The 16770-nt window shown below is 50.1% G+C and overlaps 1 protein-coding gene across 1 annotated transcript in view; it reads left to right on the top strand.

Annotated features, from left to right (window-relative positions):
- DLGAP2 (DLG associated protein 2) overlaps positions 1–16770 on the top strand; it is a gene marked incomplete at its 3' end in the record, with an annotated part of 716077 nt that overhangs the window by 561845 nt on the left and 137462 nt on the right. Inside the window, exon 5 of the mRNA XM_082863905.1 lies at positions 7340–7405. Within this exon, the coding sequence (XP_082720031.1) occupies positions 7340–7405 (66 nt within the window). The remainder of the gene's footprint in view (positions 1–7339; positions 7406–16770) is intronic.

Here is a 16770-nt window from a genome sequence, read left to right as displayed (position 1 = left end):
TGTTCCCTCTTGCGACCCCAAGTTTTCCTCTCACCTGAGTGACACTTGACTAGGAGTGAAAATTCTGCAGACTTTCGGGCAGCTTCTTCGGAGACTTGATCTTTGGTCCAAAATAAAATTATGAGCATTTTTCTGTGTTTCAAAGGAAAGCCATTAGCAACGGTCCTGGCGGGGGCTGGAGGCAGGCTGCAGGCACAGCTGTGAGGAGGGACGGTCGCACTAATCAGTGTCTTTATCCTCGAGGAGCAGAGATGGACCCTTAATTTGAGCAGCTTCAAGTCCTGTCGTTAGGGAAACGGCTGAAATGGGGACTTGAGTGCTTTCTGCAGAGTAAACTTTTAAAGACGGAGAAGAATCTAGAAATTGGGCAAACTGTCAGATCACCGAACTTTGTGGGTGGCTTCTTCACAAACTGAATCTGCAGAGTATCTCCTGGGTGCGTCCAGAAGTAGCTGCCGGGTGTCACACCTGGAGATTCGGTCACTCCACCCGTGGTCGTCACCCTGACTCCGTGGCTCCGTGTCCTGTGCCCTTTCTATCCACCGGGAGGAGTTTCCAACCAGTCATACAGTCAGGAGACATTTTCACAAGCAAACTTTTTAACTGAGGAGAGGTCGGAGGTGGAGACTGGGAAATAACGCACCACCCGAGAGCTGTGAGTTCAGGGTTATTCGGGGACTTACCGGGGACGATGAGCCGGAGACAGCCTCCCGGTGGCTCTGAGGACCTGCTCCCCAGAGCTGGGGGAGGTGAGCACATGTGTGATTCAGGCGAAGGGTGCGTGCGACCAGGCACACAGCTGGCTGGAAGGTTCTGCTGGTCACAGGAGCACATGCCTTAGTTAATGGTCTTAGCACTTTTCTGAGTATGGGGAGGTGTGAGGAATTGGCTTTGTAATATCTCCCGAAAATACCTAACTATGTGAAGGCCTGTTCACGAGTTTTCCTGGAGCACAGAGCACCTCCTTCCTGGTCTCCGCCCTGGACTCCTCTCACGGTGGGTTGAAGGTCAGCAGCTGCGGTGGCTTGTGGGTCAGTCCTTGTGGAGCCCAGTGCGAGTGACCTTCTTTAGCTGGCAGAGGATCTGGGCGGGATCGGAGGTGTGAGTGCACTTGAAGTGAGCGGGTAGACCAGATGGATCTGGTGAAGTGAGGCTGGAGAAAGGCCGAGTGTGTGGAGCCCACGTGGGTTGAGCCAGACCGGTGCCCTGGGCCTGGGGGAAAAGGAACAGGAAAGAAATGACTGTCAGAGGGACCGATCCCAAGGGAAGACCCAGAGATGCAGCTGGACTCAGGGTGGGCATGGTGGAGGGTCCTTGGTAACATCAGTCAGACTTTGGAAGCTATAGATTCAGCAGCAAAAGCTTCACATGCGGGGCTTCCCTGGTGGGCGCAGTGGTTGGGAGTCTGCCTGCCAATGCGGGGGACACGGGTTCGAGCCCTGGTCTGGGAGGATCCCACATGCCGCGGAGCAACTAAGCCCGTGAGCCACAACTGCTGAGCCTGCACGTCCGGAGCCTGTGCTCCGCAACAAGAGGCCGCGGCAGTGAGAGGCCCGCGCACCGCAATGAAGAGTGGCCCCTGCTCGCCGCAACTGAAGAAAGCCCTCGCACAGAAACGAAGACCCAACACAGCAAAAATAAATGAATTAATTATTTTTTAAAAAAAAACCTGCTATGGACTAAAGCAGCAAAGAAATATGGAAAAAATTGTATAGGTTTGGCGGTAGTCCATGTGGTTTAAAAAAAAAAAAAAAAAGCTTCACATGCTACTACCCTCAGCTCAAAAGGTATCATCCCAGCAACAAAAAGAAGTGAGAGTCACTCACCCCCGTAGTCTCCCTGGGCGGCCGTGTGTCCCGGCCGCTCTGGGTTCTGCAGAGAAGCTCTGAAGGCTGCAAGAGAAGAAAACGGGGGCAGACACCCCACCGCATCCTCTTCTTAACCCAGTGCTCCCAGACTGCACCCATAGCATCCTTTCTTATATTTGGAGTTCTGTGTAGGCGTCATTTGGAAAAAAAAAAAAAAAAAAAAAAAAAACAAGGATGTGCTACTGAAAATCTCCATCAGAAATCACGATTCTGCTGGGGACTGTGGGTGAATCACTTCTCTGCTCCAGGCCTGTGGCCACTGTGTCCACAAGGACAGTGGTCTCTGCCCCCTCACTGCCCACAGGGACGCAGTGGGGAAAAACTGATTAAGCGCATAAGTAAAAACACCGTTTGGAGCAAGACATGCTGCCAGGTCCCGGGCACAGTGGACAAAGCGTATCATTTCATTTTCTTGGTGTTTATGAGGTAGTAACGGTATTGTACTCCTTTACACCAAGAAATCCGGTATTTTCTTATGAGCAATTTCCCTTTTCGTGTATAAACATTGTTTTTCCTTCTAACGCTTTCTTAATATTGCTTCCAAGTGGGCATGATTCAGAGACAACTTTCCGCCTCAAAAGGTATAATTTGTCCTTGTGCTTAAGAGGGTTTAGAAGCCCAAAGACTGGAAGTGTGTGTTCTCCCTGCTCTTTTCTGAGCCTGGCAGCGGGGCGTTCGTGGGTCAGGTCTTTAAGAAATGAAGGGTCAGGTTGCTGACGCGTCCAAACATACCCCCAGACAGCAGGGTGAAAGAGCCAGAGCTTCCATCAGGACAGGCTCAGCCTCCAGGAATCCGCCCCTAACGTGAGGTCAGGGAAGGCACGGAACGTCCCGGGTCTCGCCTTCTGCATCCATCAGGGCAGAGGGCCCTTCGTGCCATAACTGCACAGCGGTCGGTTGGGTCAATGAAGTGAGGTAATGGAGGCCTGAGGATTTGCAAACGTGCACACAAATTATCATACATGTCACTTTTCTTCTCTGCTTCACCAAAATCTGGCCAAATGACCAAAAGCCAGCTGGGAAGCAGACCCAGCTGCTGACCACCCAGGTGGTCCCGATGCCAGCCCCTCATTTCCTGAGACTGGAAAAGGGGCCGAGTCCTGGATCATATCCAGTGGGAGGATGAGAGGAAGGCGGGAGCGGGGCAGGGGCTGTGTTAGGTGCTCGGCCCCGTCGCTTCCTGAAGGACCCTCTCCGTGAAGCAGGAGACACTCCCATGGCCACGCGCACAGCGCAGTGAAGCCAGATCTCGTTCTGACACGGTGCTGCCAGCACACTTGGCTCTGACCCTCACTGGGGGGTTCTTTACTCGGGACCCGACTTTGGTCTGCATTGAGGTGGGGCCTTTGCTTCTCGGGACCTCAGATCTCGGCCTCCTTGTCTCCGCGCCCGCTGTGGGCTCTTGTACCCACGGCTCTCGTTTCTGTCCCAGCAGGGCCCCCCGCATCCAGTGTCTCTCTTCCCCAGGTGACACGCCCGCCTCTCTGGTCCTCATTGCACAGTGTGGATGCCACAACCACCTGGAACGTGCACGTGAGGTCTGACCGTGAGGACACCCGGAGCTGACCCTGTCCCCCTTGAGGGGGCGTGAGCGGTGCGTCCGTGAGAAGAGGCAGCAGACACCGGTCGTCCTCTGAGATGATGGCCACACCCTGGATCGTAGGATTCTCTCGGATAACTTCCTCAGCTCCCAGGTGCAGGGGACGAGGGTGGCGACTGTCTGACGTGTGCAGGCGATTTCAGAGACGGGCCCGCATGGTGCTTCCGTGGTGGTAGCTCAGCTCCACCAGCCGCGTTTGATCCCCCCTCACCTGGATTTCATCTGGGAGAAGTTCGGTGCACACGTGGAATTAGGCGTTGACCCTTTGAAGAAGCACCGTGGCCCAGAACCACAAAAAGACCTGCTTACAATTCACCCAGAGGTGTTATCGAATCGCTAGGTCATGTGTTAGCGACTTGGTAAATAAGACGATTAATCCGTAAGGTGAACTCATCTGGAAGGTATTGTCAGCACCCAGTGTGCAGGGAGGAGGGTCCAGAGCCCTAAGAGTGAAGAGCCGAACCTCTAGTGAAGACCAGAACTCACTAGATGCACTCAGACGTGTCTGTGGATGATTTCCCAACTTTTTCAGTCTGTGGCACGCTTCTATTTTTGCAAAGAAAACATGCTGAAATGTGAACATGGTGTCCAATGCAGGCACTCCTCATTTTACAGCGTGATTAATCTCACGTGTGTGATCTGCACGGTGGCTGCCCGACCCCTCCCCAGGCTGTGGTGTGCTCATGTGGCCGGGGAGGTGTCGCAGTCCCCGGGGGTCTCACGCGCAGCCCCGAGCTGCCGGCTCATTGCTCCAGCCGTGCTGCTCCCTGGTCCCGCCACTTGTCTGCGCAGCACTGGCAGGAGAGATGCTTCCTCTCCTTGGTGCAGGCTGGGTCAGAGACTGGAATCGGGAAGAACTCGTGCTGGCACATCTCTGTAAGCCTGGCAGGGGCAGCTTTGGGGACCGAGAGGTATCAGAGGAGGAGACGTGCCCTGCGCCCTACGTGCTTCCTTCGCCGGTCACCTCGGACGTTCTCGTCCCGCTGCGGACACAGGACGTTGGGTGACCGGCCCGCAGACCCCGTCTGTGCATGTGAACGGGACGGTGCCCGGATCAGTGCTCTGGGCTGTGAGTAGGTATCGGGTGGATACACAAAATGTGAGCTGCAAAGACAAAGCTGGTTGGATAAGGCAGGATCACGGCCACTAATGACACCAACACACGCTTTGAACGAGGCTCAAGGGGCTAAGAGGTAAAACCAGAAACAGAAACGTCTAATGCATTTGCCCTTAACCCACATTCCATGTGTTTGACTGAAAGGTTTTCCTTAAGTGTAGCCGCTCCGAGGCCTCACTTTATCTGATCTGAGGAAGGACAAGCGGAGGGGGAGTATGCAGCTGGTGGCGTCCACCCTCACGATCCAGGGCTGGCCTCCGCACCGCCTCAGGCGGCGTCCTTGGAGTCTCGTTCTCGGGATAATGAGACTCGCCCTTCTGTGAAGCTGCCGGTTGATTGCGCTGCGCTGGGCTCTGTCTGTTCGCCTGCATCCGCTGGGCGTCTTTGTCAGTTCAGCGCGTGCTCGCGGTTCCACTGTGTGATGTCAGCTGCTCGTTCAGATTCATACTGGTAAAGCTCGTCCCTTTGTTTCTGTGCGTGTGTGTGTGTGTTCAAGGAGAACAAATGGGATCGAAATCGAAGGTTCACTGTTTCGGTTTATTCTCCTAATTCTCTTCTACCCCACCTAACGCAGACGGGCTTCAAGTTAATAACGCTGACCACGTGAACATAGTCTCCGTGGCAACCGTATTTAATTAGCTCTGTGCATCCTATTGCATTATGCTTCTAAACAAATGAAACACGGCATCTTGAGTTTCATATTACCCTGTGGTCACCTGACCAGCCAGCTTTGTCGTCGATGGCTTATTAGCAGTAAAACAAGACTTCAAACGTGCAAGAAGTACTCTTAGCCATGAAAAACGGGGCGCAGCTGAATTATGTGAATGCATTCGAATAAGCTCTCTCTAAAATACTTACCCCAATTCAGACAGACATTTATTAGACATATATACGTGTATATTCATGTATATTGTATATATCTTAAAAGCAGTGCCTGGGAGACCCCGTAAGATGAAATTCCGCCACAGTTTACCTGAGACATGGTAAATTCCACAGCTCCACAGCATCTTTCATGGCCAAACCCCCTACCTTTCTTTCTTTTTTTTTTTTTTTTTTACCATCTTTATTGGAGTAGAATTGCTTTACAATGGTGTGTTAGTTTCTGCTGTATAACAAAGTGAATCAGCTATACGTATACATATATCCCCATATCCCCTCCCTCTTGCATCTCCCTCCCTCCCACCCTCCCTATCCCACCCCTCTAGGTGGTCACAAAGCACCGAGCTGATCTCCCTGTGCTATGCGGCTGCTTCCCACTAGCTATCTGTTTTACATTTGGTAGTGTATATATGTCCATGCCACTCTCTCACTTGTCCCACCTTCCCCTTCCCCGTCCCCGTGTCCTCAAGTCCATTCTCTACGTCTGCATCTTTATTCCTGTCCTGCCCCTAGGTTCTTCAGAACCATTTTTATTTTATTTTTTTAGATTCCATATATATGTGTTAGCATACGGTATTTGTTTTTCTCTTTCTGACTTACTTCACTCTGTATGACAGACTCTGGGTCCACCCACCTCACTACAAATAACCCTACCTTTCTCTCTTTAACGTCCTGTAAACTTGCTGAAAGTGGAAGGTGCCTATTTGCTGACTTGAAGATGGTGAAAATGTCAGTGGGCTGATCACAATGTCCTAAAACGAAGCCCCCCGCGACTATAACATGGTAACTGCATTTAGGATTGCTAGAATGGATGTCCTACTAGAATATTTGCCCAAAACTTATTCAAGAATGTTGGAAGCCTGCGTGAACGCACGTCTGACTATGTAATTATATTTAGAATGATATTTACGGACCACACACCCAAATGATGGTACATATATGAAGCTTATCTGAAACTCCCTGTCTCTGTATGGAGACCTGCTGTCTGCCCCCCGCCCCCCCCTCCCCGCTCTCCGCGCATCGCGGGGCAGACAGTCCCTGGGCATCAGCAGATCTAAGCTGCCAGGCAGCACTCATGGGGCCCAGAGCGGCCGGCAGACCAAGGCGCCTGGTTCGCCGAGCGGAGCCCAGGACGGAAGGCCGCTGCTGTGTCTGTGTCCAGCTCCCCAGGGCCGGCTGGACACAGAGCCCAGGCCTTTTGTCCCTTTGGCTTTGTTGCCTCATCTGGGTAGGGAGGGCCAGAGCGAGATGACCCCCGAGACCTTATACAGCCGCACGACGTGTCCCTCTAAGAATGCCGTGTCTGCTTCTGCACTAATCACAGACCCAGCAATCGAAAATCAATGCCAGTGACCTGTTGTCACAACAGAAGGAAATGAGATGTGGACAAAATTGACCTAAGGTTAACGAGTATTAAGATGACAACAGTAACTGCAGGCTTCGAATTTTGCCAGATGAGGCCTCAGGTAGTACAAGACTTTCCAGACGTCAGAGGAGTCGTGCTCAGGACCGTGTAGGGCTCACAGGGGACTCACCAGCCGGGAAACAATCGTGCGGCCGAGTTTACAGAATCCAGTTCACGTGCAGACAAAGTCTACAAAGTCTGCAGGAGACCAAGGAGCAGCCGTGAATCCCTTGCACGGCGACCTAAGGCGGCGCCTCCGTGGGGCAAACGTGCACCTGCGACCGCAGGACTGTTGTCAGAAAAGGTGGTGGTTTCTGGGCTTCGGCCCCAAACGCCAGCCCCGAGCCGTGGCGTAAGCCGGAAAGCGTGGCTCGTGCCCGAGTGTCGCGGGGGCGTGTAGGGGATGCGTTGTGCTTATGCGGGCCACACCAGCAACATACTGAAAAGTGACTTTGTTTCTCTCTTTGCAGAGGAAGAGGGCGGGGACCTGGTCCAGCCGGGCATCAGCTTTCCGGGGCCGGCCAAGGAGGATCTAGGTAGAGTACACACCAGTGCGGCACAGAGAGACGGGCGTTCCGGGCGGGGGCGACGTGCACGTCCGTCACCGGTGACCCTCCCCGCAAAATGTTTTAAGTATACATTCGACTTTAGGGGGTCCTAATGAGAACTAAGTAAGATGCAGTGAAATTTTTTTTAAATAGTGGTTTGTAAACATTATGGAAGATCTAGATGAGAACACAGTTGGCTCCAGATCATCCCAGATTAATCATTAAGGTGGTTATTTACATAATTAATATTATTAATCAGCAAAGCTGCATTAACATAATTGAGACCTGTCCGCACATGGAGAATGACGCATCTCCCCTTCCCTCCTTCGTCACGAAACCCTAAGTCAATCTAAGGGAGGGAAAAGCTTTTGTGTTTGCATTTTTCTCAGGTAACTCTTGTTACTTGACATACAACAGCTGGTTTCTCCAGGCAGGCCCAGCTCCACGTGGCTTGGGTGCCGAGTGCAACTATATGCTTGCTTCCAAGGGAGCCCCGAGTTACTATCACATTCTCTTTTCCCCGGCGCTCGTAGAAATCACGTGGAAGTTTTATCTGTCTGCTGCCACAGACACAGTGAAGCTGGAGCTGGAGTTGGCCATCACCGTTTGACAGGGAGTCGGGCTTACATGAAACGGGGCAGATGCTCCTTTAGAAATGGGGAGTGCTGGATGAATTCAGCCTCAGACGGCTGAATGAGATCCACATGGAATGTAACTGAGAAGAGACACCCTCTCCGTGGCTCTGGGTTCCTGGCCCTGCACCTAACACGGTTACTCGCCAGCCTCAAAGGCTTCCGGCTGCCTTCTCGGCTCCTGACGGCCATCTGCTGTGACCGCGCAGAGGCTGTCTTGTGGATCATAAGCTTGATTTCTATTTAAATTCGAGTTTTTCTTAATTGATATCTGATCGTTAGCCAGTGACTCTGTTGCTCATTTGACTGGCTCAGAGAATAATATTCAAAATCACAGGAGTCCTTTAGTGTAAAGCTGCGCTTTCTTTTAAAGGAAATTAGAACCAGAAAAAGGTTGCTTTTCAACGTAAAATTACAAAACCAGGTATAGTCCTAAAAGAATGACAGTGTATTATCCACTATGATTGAGTTAGAACTTTATTTCTAACTTGCCAGTCTAACCAGGCCTTTCTCTACTTGGAAATAGGCCAATAAAATTATTTTTCCTCTTTATTTAGAAGGAACACTGGCTTTCTCACTGCGATAAGCACGCGTTATTTTTTGTTTCACTCTGCGAAGCTTCCGCATGAAGGGATGACTCATCTGACTTCTGTTTCATGAGGCTTTGACAATAGCTCGCCTGCATTTGTACTGGGTCGAAGATTTTCCAGCATCACAGTTGTGTCTGCGGCACCAGTTCTTTTCTGTGACAGGCTTTTAGAGGGAGGGGGACCTGCCAAAACATAAGACCTATGCATCCTGAGGCCACGTTTCCGTCTCCGTGGCAGCAGGAACCTGAGGCTGACTCAGAGGCTGCCGTCCACCTCTGGACAGCACGTGGCACTCGGGGTGCTGTCTCACCTGGACTGGCACAGCCCGAGGGCACCGAGGGCCTGGACTTAATTCCTGGGGGGACACCTAGAGGTGCAATTGCTTTGTCCTATGGTAATTCTATTTTAAAGTTTTTTTAGAAGCCACCGTAATGTTTAGGCACAGAAAGTACTTAGTGCCGTTCCTACAGTGTGGACATGAGGTGATGGTTGGTGGTTATAATGAGAACAGTCAGATTTTAAAGGACTTGGGAAGAAACGGACAGAAGGATTTGGTGACGTTGGCTACAAAAGAGTTCTCGAAATGTTGCCCAGTTTCCCACTTGTGGTGGTGAGTGGGCGGCGGTGGGTTCTGATGGGAAGGGAAACCCTGCATCAGCTGTCGGGCAAGCCAAGTAGCCAGTGGACCAGCCGGTGGACGTAGCACCGAGGCGCCCCCGCCAGGCGCGTTCGCACTGGGATCCAGAGGTCTTGAGCAGCCCCTTCGCTGAAACATGAGGGTCAACCTGCCTGTCGTGGGTCCCTGTCACCTGGGGGGCATTTAAATACTGGTCCCTGGTGGGCTTATTGTCTAGAAAAGTCCCCTACGTGATTCTAACTCGCACCTCGGGTCAGGGATGCTGATGTAAAGTGTGTGAAAGGATAATTTATAGGAAGCTTTAAAAAAAAAAGAAAAGGAAGAAAGGAAGGAGGGTGGGGGAGGAAGGGCGGAGAGAAGGAATCAGTCATGTCCCCAGTGTTGTTACAATGACTAGTTGGGAGCAAAGCACCATAACTTTAGACGTTTTGTTTTCCAAACTGGGTTTCCCAGTTTCCTTATCTCTGAATCGAGAGGGTGAGACTGGACAGGTTTTTAACGTCTCCTCCGAGTCTCTGATCCTACCGTCCCACATTAAAATTTAAAATGCTTTATAGTGATGTTAATGCTCGTGCAGTGAAATGAGCCATTGTCATTTACAGAGCACTGAGGGACGTTTTGCAGCCGGTAGAGGCTAAAGGCACAGAGCAAGGCAGGAGCCTTTGCCTCTGGTCCCGTTCAAAATACCAATCTTCTTTTTTTTTTTTTTCCAATTGGCCTCAGTATCTAAAAACTCCAAGGAAAGGTGAGTGACATTTACTGAAAACCCTAAAATCTTCTCTAGTGACAGACAAGACAAATGAGTAAAGTTATCTTTTTAGAAGTGAGTACCACACCCCATGCCCTTGCCATTAACAATTCCATTTTAGGGCACAGACATTCTCTGAAGCTCATAGGGTGTAATGTATGAAAAGTAATTTTATGATGAGGAAAATGGCCATGGAACAGAGGAAGATAAAGAAGGTTTCTGTGAAATTAAAGTCAGTGATAAAAGTGGATTAATACAGCACATTCAAAATGACTACAATGGAAGAGAAAACCCACTTTTTCTAGGAGAAACATTCTGAGAGAAGGCCCTCAGACACACTGAAATTAAATTGCCCTACCAGTAATTTTTGTGACATTGGCTCATTTATAGGAGATGTGATCGTTAATAATGGGTTTTCTTCATTCCCGCGAATGTTAAATTTAAGTCAGTTATAAAGAATTGGTAATTTATAAGCATTTATGAGGACGGTTCTGTTGAACCAAATTTTGCACTGGCAAGTCAATTGCAAACGGAAATGAAAAAAGGCAGACAAAATGAAATGATCAATTAAAGAATATTAGGCAGATATTATATGAGACAGCATGGAGAAAACGGGCACACTATGTAATTTTAAAAATATCTGAATATAAAATAATACCTGCCAATACTTAAAGCCTTCTTCAGGACAGGCACATGTTGTGAAAATATTTTTATATAAAGGATGTTAGATGGCGTCTGACGTCTGCACACCATCTAACTGCATGAATGTCTCAAAGTAATTATAATACGTAACTCATTTTAAAAGAACTCCTCTTTTGGACATTTATTTTTGTGTCCTTTTATTAACACCCCTGCATGTACATATAGATGTGTAACTCTGTAACTCGAGGGGCGTCCACACTTATTTCCTTCAGGGAAATTTCTAGAAGTTTCTAGACATAGTGGACATGGTGCCTTGCCAGGGTTCTCTCTGGACAGTAACAATGTATCTATTTACTGCGTCCCTCCATCCTCCCTCCTCCACAGCGGAGACCCCTCAGGACGTGCAGCCCCCTCCTACCCACCTGCCCCTTGGGGATCCCGACACCCCTCAGGGAACGCTCCTCCCAGCGTGTGACGTCGAGTCCCCGTCACGTGCTGCAGAGGAGGGAAGGTCACATGCCAGCTAATCAAGGGGACGGTCCAAAAGATGTATTTTATTTGACAATTTAATGTTAAAACTTTGTACGAACAAATCAAAATCGGTTTTAAAGCTACTAACACGTGTCTATAGAACTTAGGAGATTGGGATTTTTCATCTAGATTTCTGGAGTGCACTGCCTAGCTTTTATGCTAAATATCAGTGTTTACCTTGCACGGTTTCCAAGCCTGCCTGCTGCCGAATGAATTACGGTACCTTCTCCCGTGTTGGTTCCCCTCCTCACACAGCAAATCTTTATTTGATGCATTCACGCCTCCATCAGTGCATGTGAGGCTTTGTCTTACTACATTTGGGCTACGGTGAAAGAAAAAAGATGCCACAGACTGGGGGCTTATAAACAGCAGACATTTACTTCTCCCAGTTCTGGAGGCTGGAGGTCCGAGATCAGGGTGCTGGCAGATTCAGCGTCTGCTGAGGACCCTCTTCCTGGCTTACAGGCGGCGTCTTCTCCCTGTGTCCTCACGTGGAGGAAGGGCTGGGGGCCCTGTGGGGTCTCTGTTAGAAGGACACTAATCCCATCCTGGGGGCCCCACCCTCATAACCTCTCACCTCCCAAAGGCCCCCCTGACACCATTACTTTGGCGGTTGGGAGTCAACACATGAATTTTGGGGGAACACAGACATTCAGTCCATAGCAGATTTCACTCAAACAACAGTTACTGAGCGTTTTCTGCCCTGAAGGATGCACCCACGTGCATGACCAGCTAGCTCCCTGATGCAGCGGCCTCCACACGCTGAGGAGTTAGAAAAAGCCAAGTGCGTCACCGCTGTGTGTATAAGAGAAAAGGAATTCAGTGCAGTTAGAGAGGCACTGACAGTACTCTCTATACTGTGACCAAAATCAAATTGCTGCAGACTAGGGACCTAGAGAGCCTGGTGAGCAGGGCGGCTTCAGTTGGGGTCCCAGGGATGCGCAGGTTTCCAGACACAGAGGAGCTGTAAGGCCATCCCTGCTGCCAAACACCTGAGCACCGAGGGGGCCATGCGTCAGGACCCGCACCTTTCCAGGGCCGCGTGGGCATGGGGTCGCCCCTGAACTCTATTCAGCGCGTCCATCAGGGCAGCGTGTGAACTCGGGACCTTAAGGATGCATTCTGAAAAAACCATGCTCTGTGGGCTTTCCTGGTGGCGCAGTGGTTGAGAGTCTGCCTGCCGATGCAGGGGATGTGGGTTCGTGCCCCGGTCCGGGAAGATCCCACATGCCGCGGAGCGGCTGGGCCCATGAGCCATGGCCGCTGAGCCTGCGCGTCCGGAGCCTGTGCTCCTCAACGGGAGAGGCCACAACAGTGAGAGGCCCGCGTACCGAAAAAAAAAAAAAAAAAAAAAAAAGTGCTCTAGTGATTGGGCTGGGCAGGGCTCCTCCTGGAAGGTGTGGGGTGATGGGGGGCTGTACCAAGGCCCCTCCCGCCAGGACTTCTGAAAGGTCACGGGGTGACCGCGGGTCTGGGGTGGTGGGACCAGACAAGGTGCCCGGTGTGTAAATACTTGATCAGGAGTTAGACACTGTCCCACCCTCCGGCTTCTGCAGATGGAGAGAAACAGGCTCATATGGAATGTGCGGGGCTGTGAGCCTGACCCAGGGCTACCGGGGATGCATCAGTGGTCCCACCAGCAGAATCACCAGGCCCACAGGGAGGGGACAGACGGGCCTCGGAGGGAGGAGAAGCTCAGGAGAGGGTGGGAGAGGGACTCTCACGGTGAAGCCCACCAGCTGTATCCCATTCAGTCAGCTCCGGACCGGGGTTTCTCAGCCCCAGTCCTGCAAACCTGGAGGCTGCTTTCCATCCAGGAGGCTGCTCTGAGCGTCCCCCAAACCCCAGGCAAACACGGCCACACGTGCCCTTGGACAGAGCAACCCTCACAGAGACCTGTGCTTCCAGACCCTCCCCTGAACAGCACTAAAATTGGGGGATTTCAGTAAAAAAATAATGCAGAAAACAAAGAGAGACAACTCCCAAGATTACATTTTGGCTTTGAAATCATTTTTTTTAAAACCACAAAGTATCAATACTAATCAAAAAGTAGCTAGATGCATTCATTCTGAGTAAAATAAGCCTTTTTTTTTTTTTTTTGCAAATTGTACATCAAGTTTATCTCCTTCCAGTTAATTGAGATATAATTAACACACACCACTCTGTAAGTTGAGGTGTACAGCATAATGATGTGGCCTACATACATCGTGAAGTGATGACCCCAGTAAGTTTAGTGAACACGCATCATCCCATATAGATACAAAAGAGAAGAAATAGAAAAAGTAGTTTTCCTTGTGATGAGAACTTTTAGGATTTGCTGTTAGCAACGTTCCTGTGTAACACACAGCAGTGTTGCTTCTGTTTATCACGTTGTGCATCATATCCCTAGTTCTTAGTCATCTTGTAACTGGGAGTTTGTACCTTTTGACCCCCTCTCACCGCGCAAAGATACGACATTATTATTGACCGTGTTCGCCACACTGTAGGTGTCACCCCCATGACTCACTTATCTTGTAACTGGCAGTCTGTCCCTTTTAATCTCCCGCATCTATTTCTCTCCTCCCCTCTCCCCTCCCCTCTGACAACCACCTGTTATTTCTCTGTATCTATAACTCTGTTTCTGTTTTGTTATATTTGTTCATTTGTTTTATTTTTTAGACTCCACATATGTGAGATCATTTAATAACAGTTTTTCTCTGTCTGACTTATTTTTACTTAGCACAATATCCTTTAGGTCCATTCATGTTGTCACAGATGGCAAGATTTCATTCTTTTTTATGGCTGAGTAATATTCCATTGTGTGTGTGTGTGTGTGTGTGTGTGTGTGTGTGTGTGTGTGTGTATACACATACATACTACATCTTCTTTATTCATTCTTCTGTCGATGGACACTTATGTTGCTTCCATGTCCTGGCTATTGTAAATAGTGCCGCAGTGAACACTGGGGTGCATGTGTCTTTTCAAATTAGTGTTTTCATTTCCTTTGGATACATACCCAGGAGTAGAATTGCTGGATCATATGGTAGCTCTATTTTTAGTTTTTTAAGGAACCTCCATACTGTCCTCCATAGCGGCTGCACCAATTTACGTTCCCACCAGCAGTGCACAAGGGTTCCCTTTTCTCCACACCCTCACCAACACTTATTTCTAGTCTTTTCGATGACGGCCATTCTGACAGGTGTGGGATGATATCTCACTGCGGTTTTAATTTGCATTTTCCCAGTGATTGTCCTGAGCATCTTTTTATGTACCTGTTGATAAAATCAGCATTTCAATATGGGATTATGGCAAAATAGAATCACATTGGGCTCAGAGCTTGATAACTCAGTGGAGGTTGGACTTGGGTCTAGCGGACAGTGTGTAGATGTCACAAGGGCGCAGTGATATGAGGTCAGAAAAGGTGCCAGGGACTCGGTGAGGACGCTGGGCTTGTCTAGTGGCCGAGCATAAGGAGACCCTAGCTTCCACGTGCTTCTTTCTGCCGGAAACCCAGCCAGACTCAGGGGGCATCCCCTCAGCCCCACCTCCTGATTCTGCCCAGATGCTCTTACGTCTGCAACACACCCACTCTCTGGTCCATTCCTGCAGAAATCCGTCTATCTTAAAGGAAGCAAGTATTTCCACACGTGCATTTGTCTTTGTATACACACGCACACCCATGCAAATTTGAGTAACACGGGAAGTCTTCATTTCGCCTTTCAAAGCCATTCCTCCTGAAATGACACTTCTGCTGCAATAGCGCCTCAAGCCGTCAGCTTCTATGACAAGTAAGCGATGGCCTTTGCGCTGGGTGACACGGTCTTGGGTGGAGGCAGATCCCGACAGGAAGGGAGGAGGGTAACGGATGAGCCATCTAATCAGAGAAGAGACCGTCCGTTGAGTGGGCCGCTTGCTGAGTCAGCATGTAATTTTCATTTCGTTTCCTATCTCTCCTGTTTCTATTTCCATGACCCTGATTGTAAAACCGTGGGCTGCAACCCATTCAGTGGGTCGTGAATTCAAGTTACTGGGTCGCGACCAGCAATTTTTTAAATAAAAAAAGAACAGGAAAGTATGGAATGTATAGAGTAGAAAATATCAAAGCACATCACACATAGTAGGGCAAGTATCGCTGAAGGAAACCTCGGATGTGTGGGGGGGGGGGGACTGGGTGCCAATGCACAAGGCATCTCGTGTGTGGGGCACGATGGGCGTGGGCGGGAAGCTGCTGGCAGAGTTGCGCCCTGTAGAACCGGGCGGGAGATGAGAGGGATCCCGCCGTGTGTCTTGGACAGAAGCACCGAGGCAGCCCCGAAGCCCTCGCGTCCACCTGATCCAGCACCTGGGAACCTCACCTCCACCTAATTTTCCTGTGCCTTTGATTCCCTGTTTATTACAAATAAAGGGGAAGCCTTAAGGGGACTTTCCTACCTTCCGGGATTATTAGGATGATTAAACCCCGAAGTATAAGACCTTAGCAAGCCTTATTAGCATTTGGTGCACGTTAGCTTTCATCATCTTTACTGTCACCTTGTGATCGTCATGACCACTGTGCTGTCACCCGCCCGCCTTCACTAATCCAAGCCTGAAAGAGTGAGGGATGCGTAGGCGGAGATCGTATCCGGGAAGATGGGCGCCAGCTCCCGGACGTCTGGTTTCCTCAGTGTTAGTCTAGAACACGATGTCCATGGCTACTAAATTTGTATGCAGGTTGCAAAAGCTGAAAACACGGATTCCAAGACTGCGCTTTGATTCTGAGGATTCGTGTGCCTGTAAGGGTTCGCCGCTCCAACTGCAGGAGACTCACAGGCACACGTGCGTTCAAACGTGAGTCAGAAGCCATCCGGAGATGCGCTTGTCTTGTCGAGTGGATGCAGCATTAGGTAGAAACGGGGCGTGCTGATCTTTTCGGGTGTTCGAGCCTGTGAAGTCTGGCATCCGGGATATAGGAAACGAACGGTCAGCTGGCAGGGAAGGGAGCAGAAATATCTGACCCAGTGCTGGGCTTCTAGAGGAACTCTGTAGTTTGTGAAAAATGAAAGGTAGCAGATGCCCTGGGCTTTTGAGAAATTTTACCAATATTCCATGTTTATGGTTGGCATCAAGAGTGAGATGGCCCTTGGCAATGCAGGGGACCAAGTGGGAGAGGAGCGGGAAGGGGACTTGGGTGTCTCCGAGGACCCCTGCGGCGCTCCCTGCTCCCGCTGGGCACCCAGCCCAGTGAGTTGAACCCCACGGCATCCTCAGTGCACCTGTGCGGGGCCTGAAGCCCACAGAGGTCAGCGATTGAACCGGGTCCCTGATGAATCAGCGGCCCCTCTGGCTCTGAGCTAAACCAGGGTGGGAACGTCTTCCTTCCCCAAGAAACCAAAATATCCTGTGTCCGGTCCAGTGTATCTAGTTTGTTGTATTTGGCACCTGAAATTGAATTGTTATGGGGCTGATAATGAGTTGCACCCGGAATAAACATAGAACAACAGGTGTATGTGAGGGCATGTGTTTATCTGCTTCACCGGTTGGATTCAGGATGCGTGTCTGTATGTGCTCCAGCTTCTCGACCAGAAACTGCTCTCCAGACCATGACTTAATTCAGC

Source organism: Leucopleurus acutus, assembly GCF_964270905.1.
Source record: "Leucopleurus acutus genome assembly, chromosome: 21".
Taxonomy (NCBI): domain Eukaryota; kingdom Metazoa; phylum Chordata; class Mammalia; order Artiodactyla; family Delphinidae; genus Leucopleurus; species Leucopleurus acutus.
The sequence above is the reverse complement of the archived record's forward strand: the minus strand, read 5'-3'. Positions and strand labels throughout refer to the sequence as shown.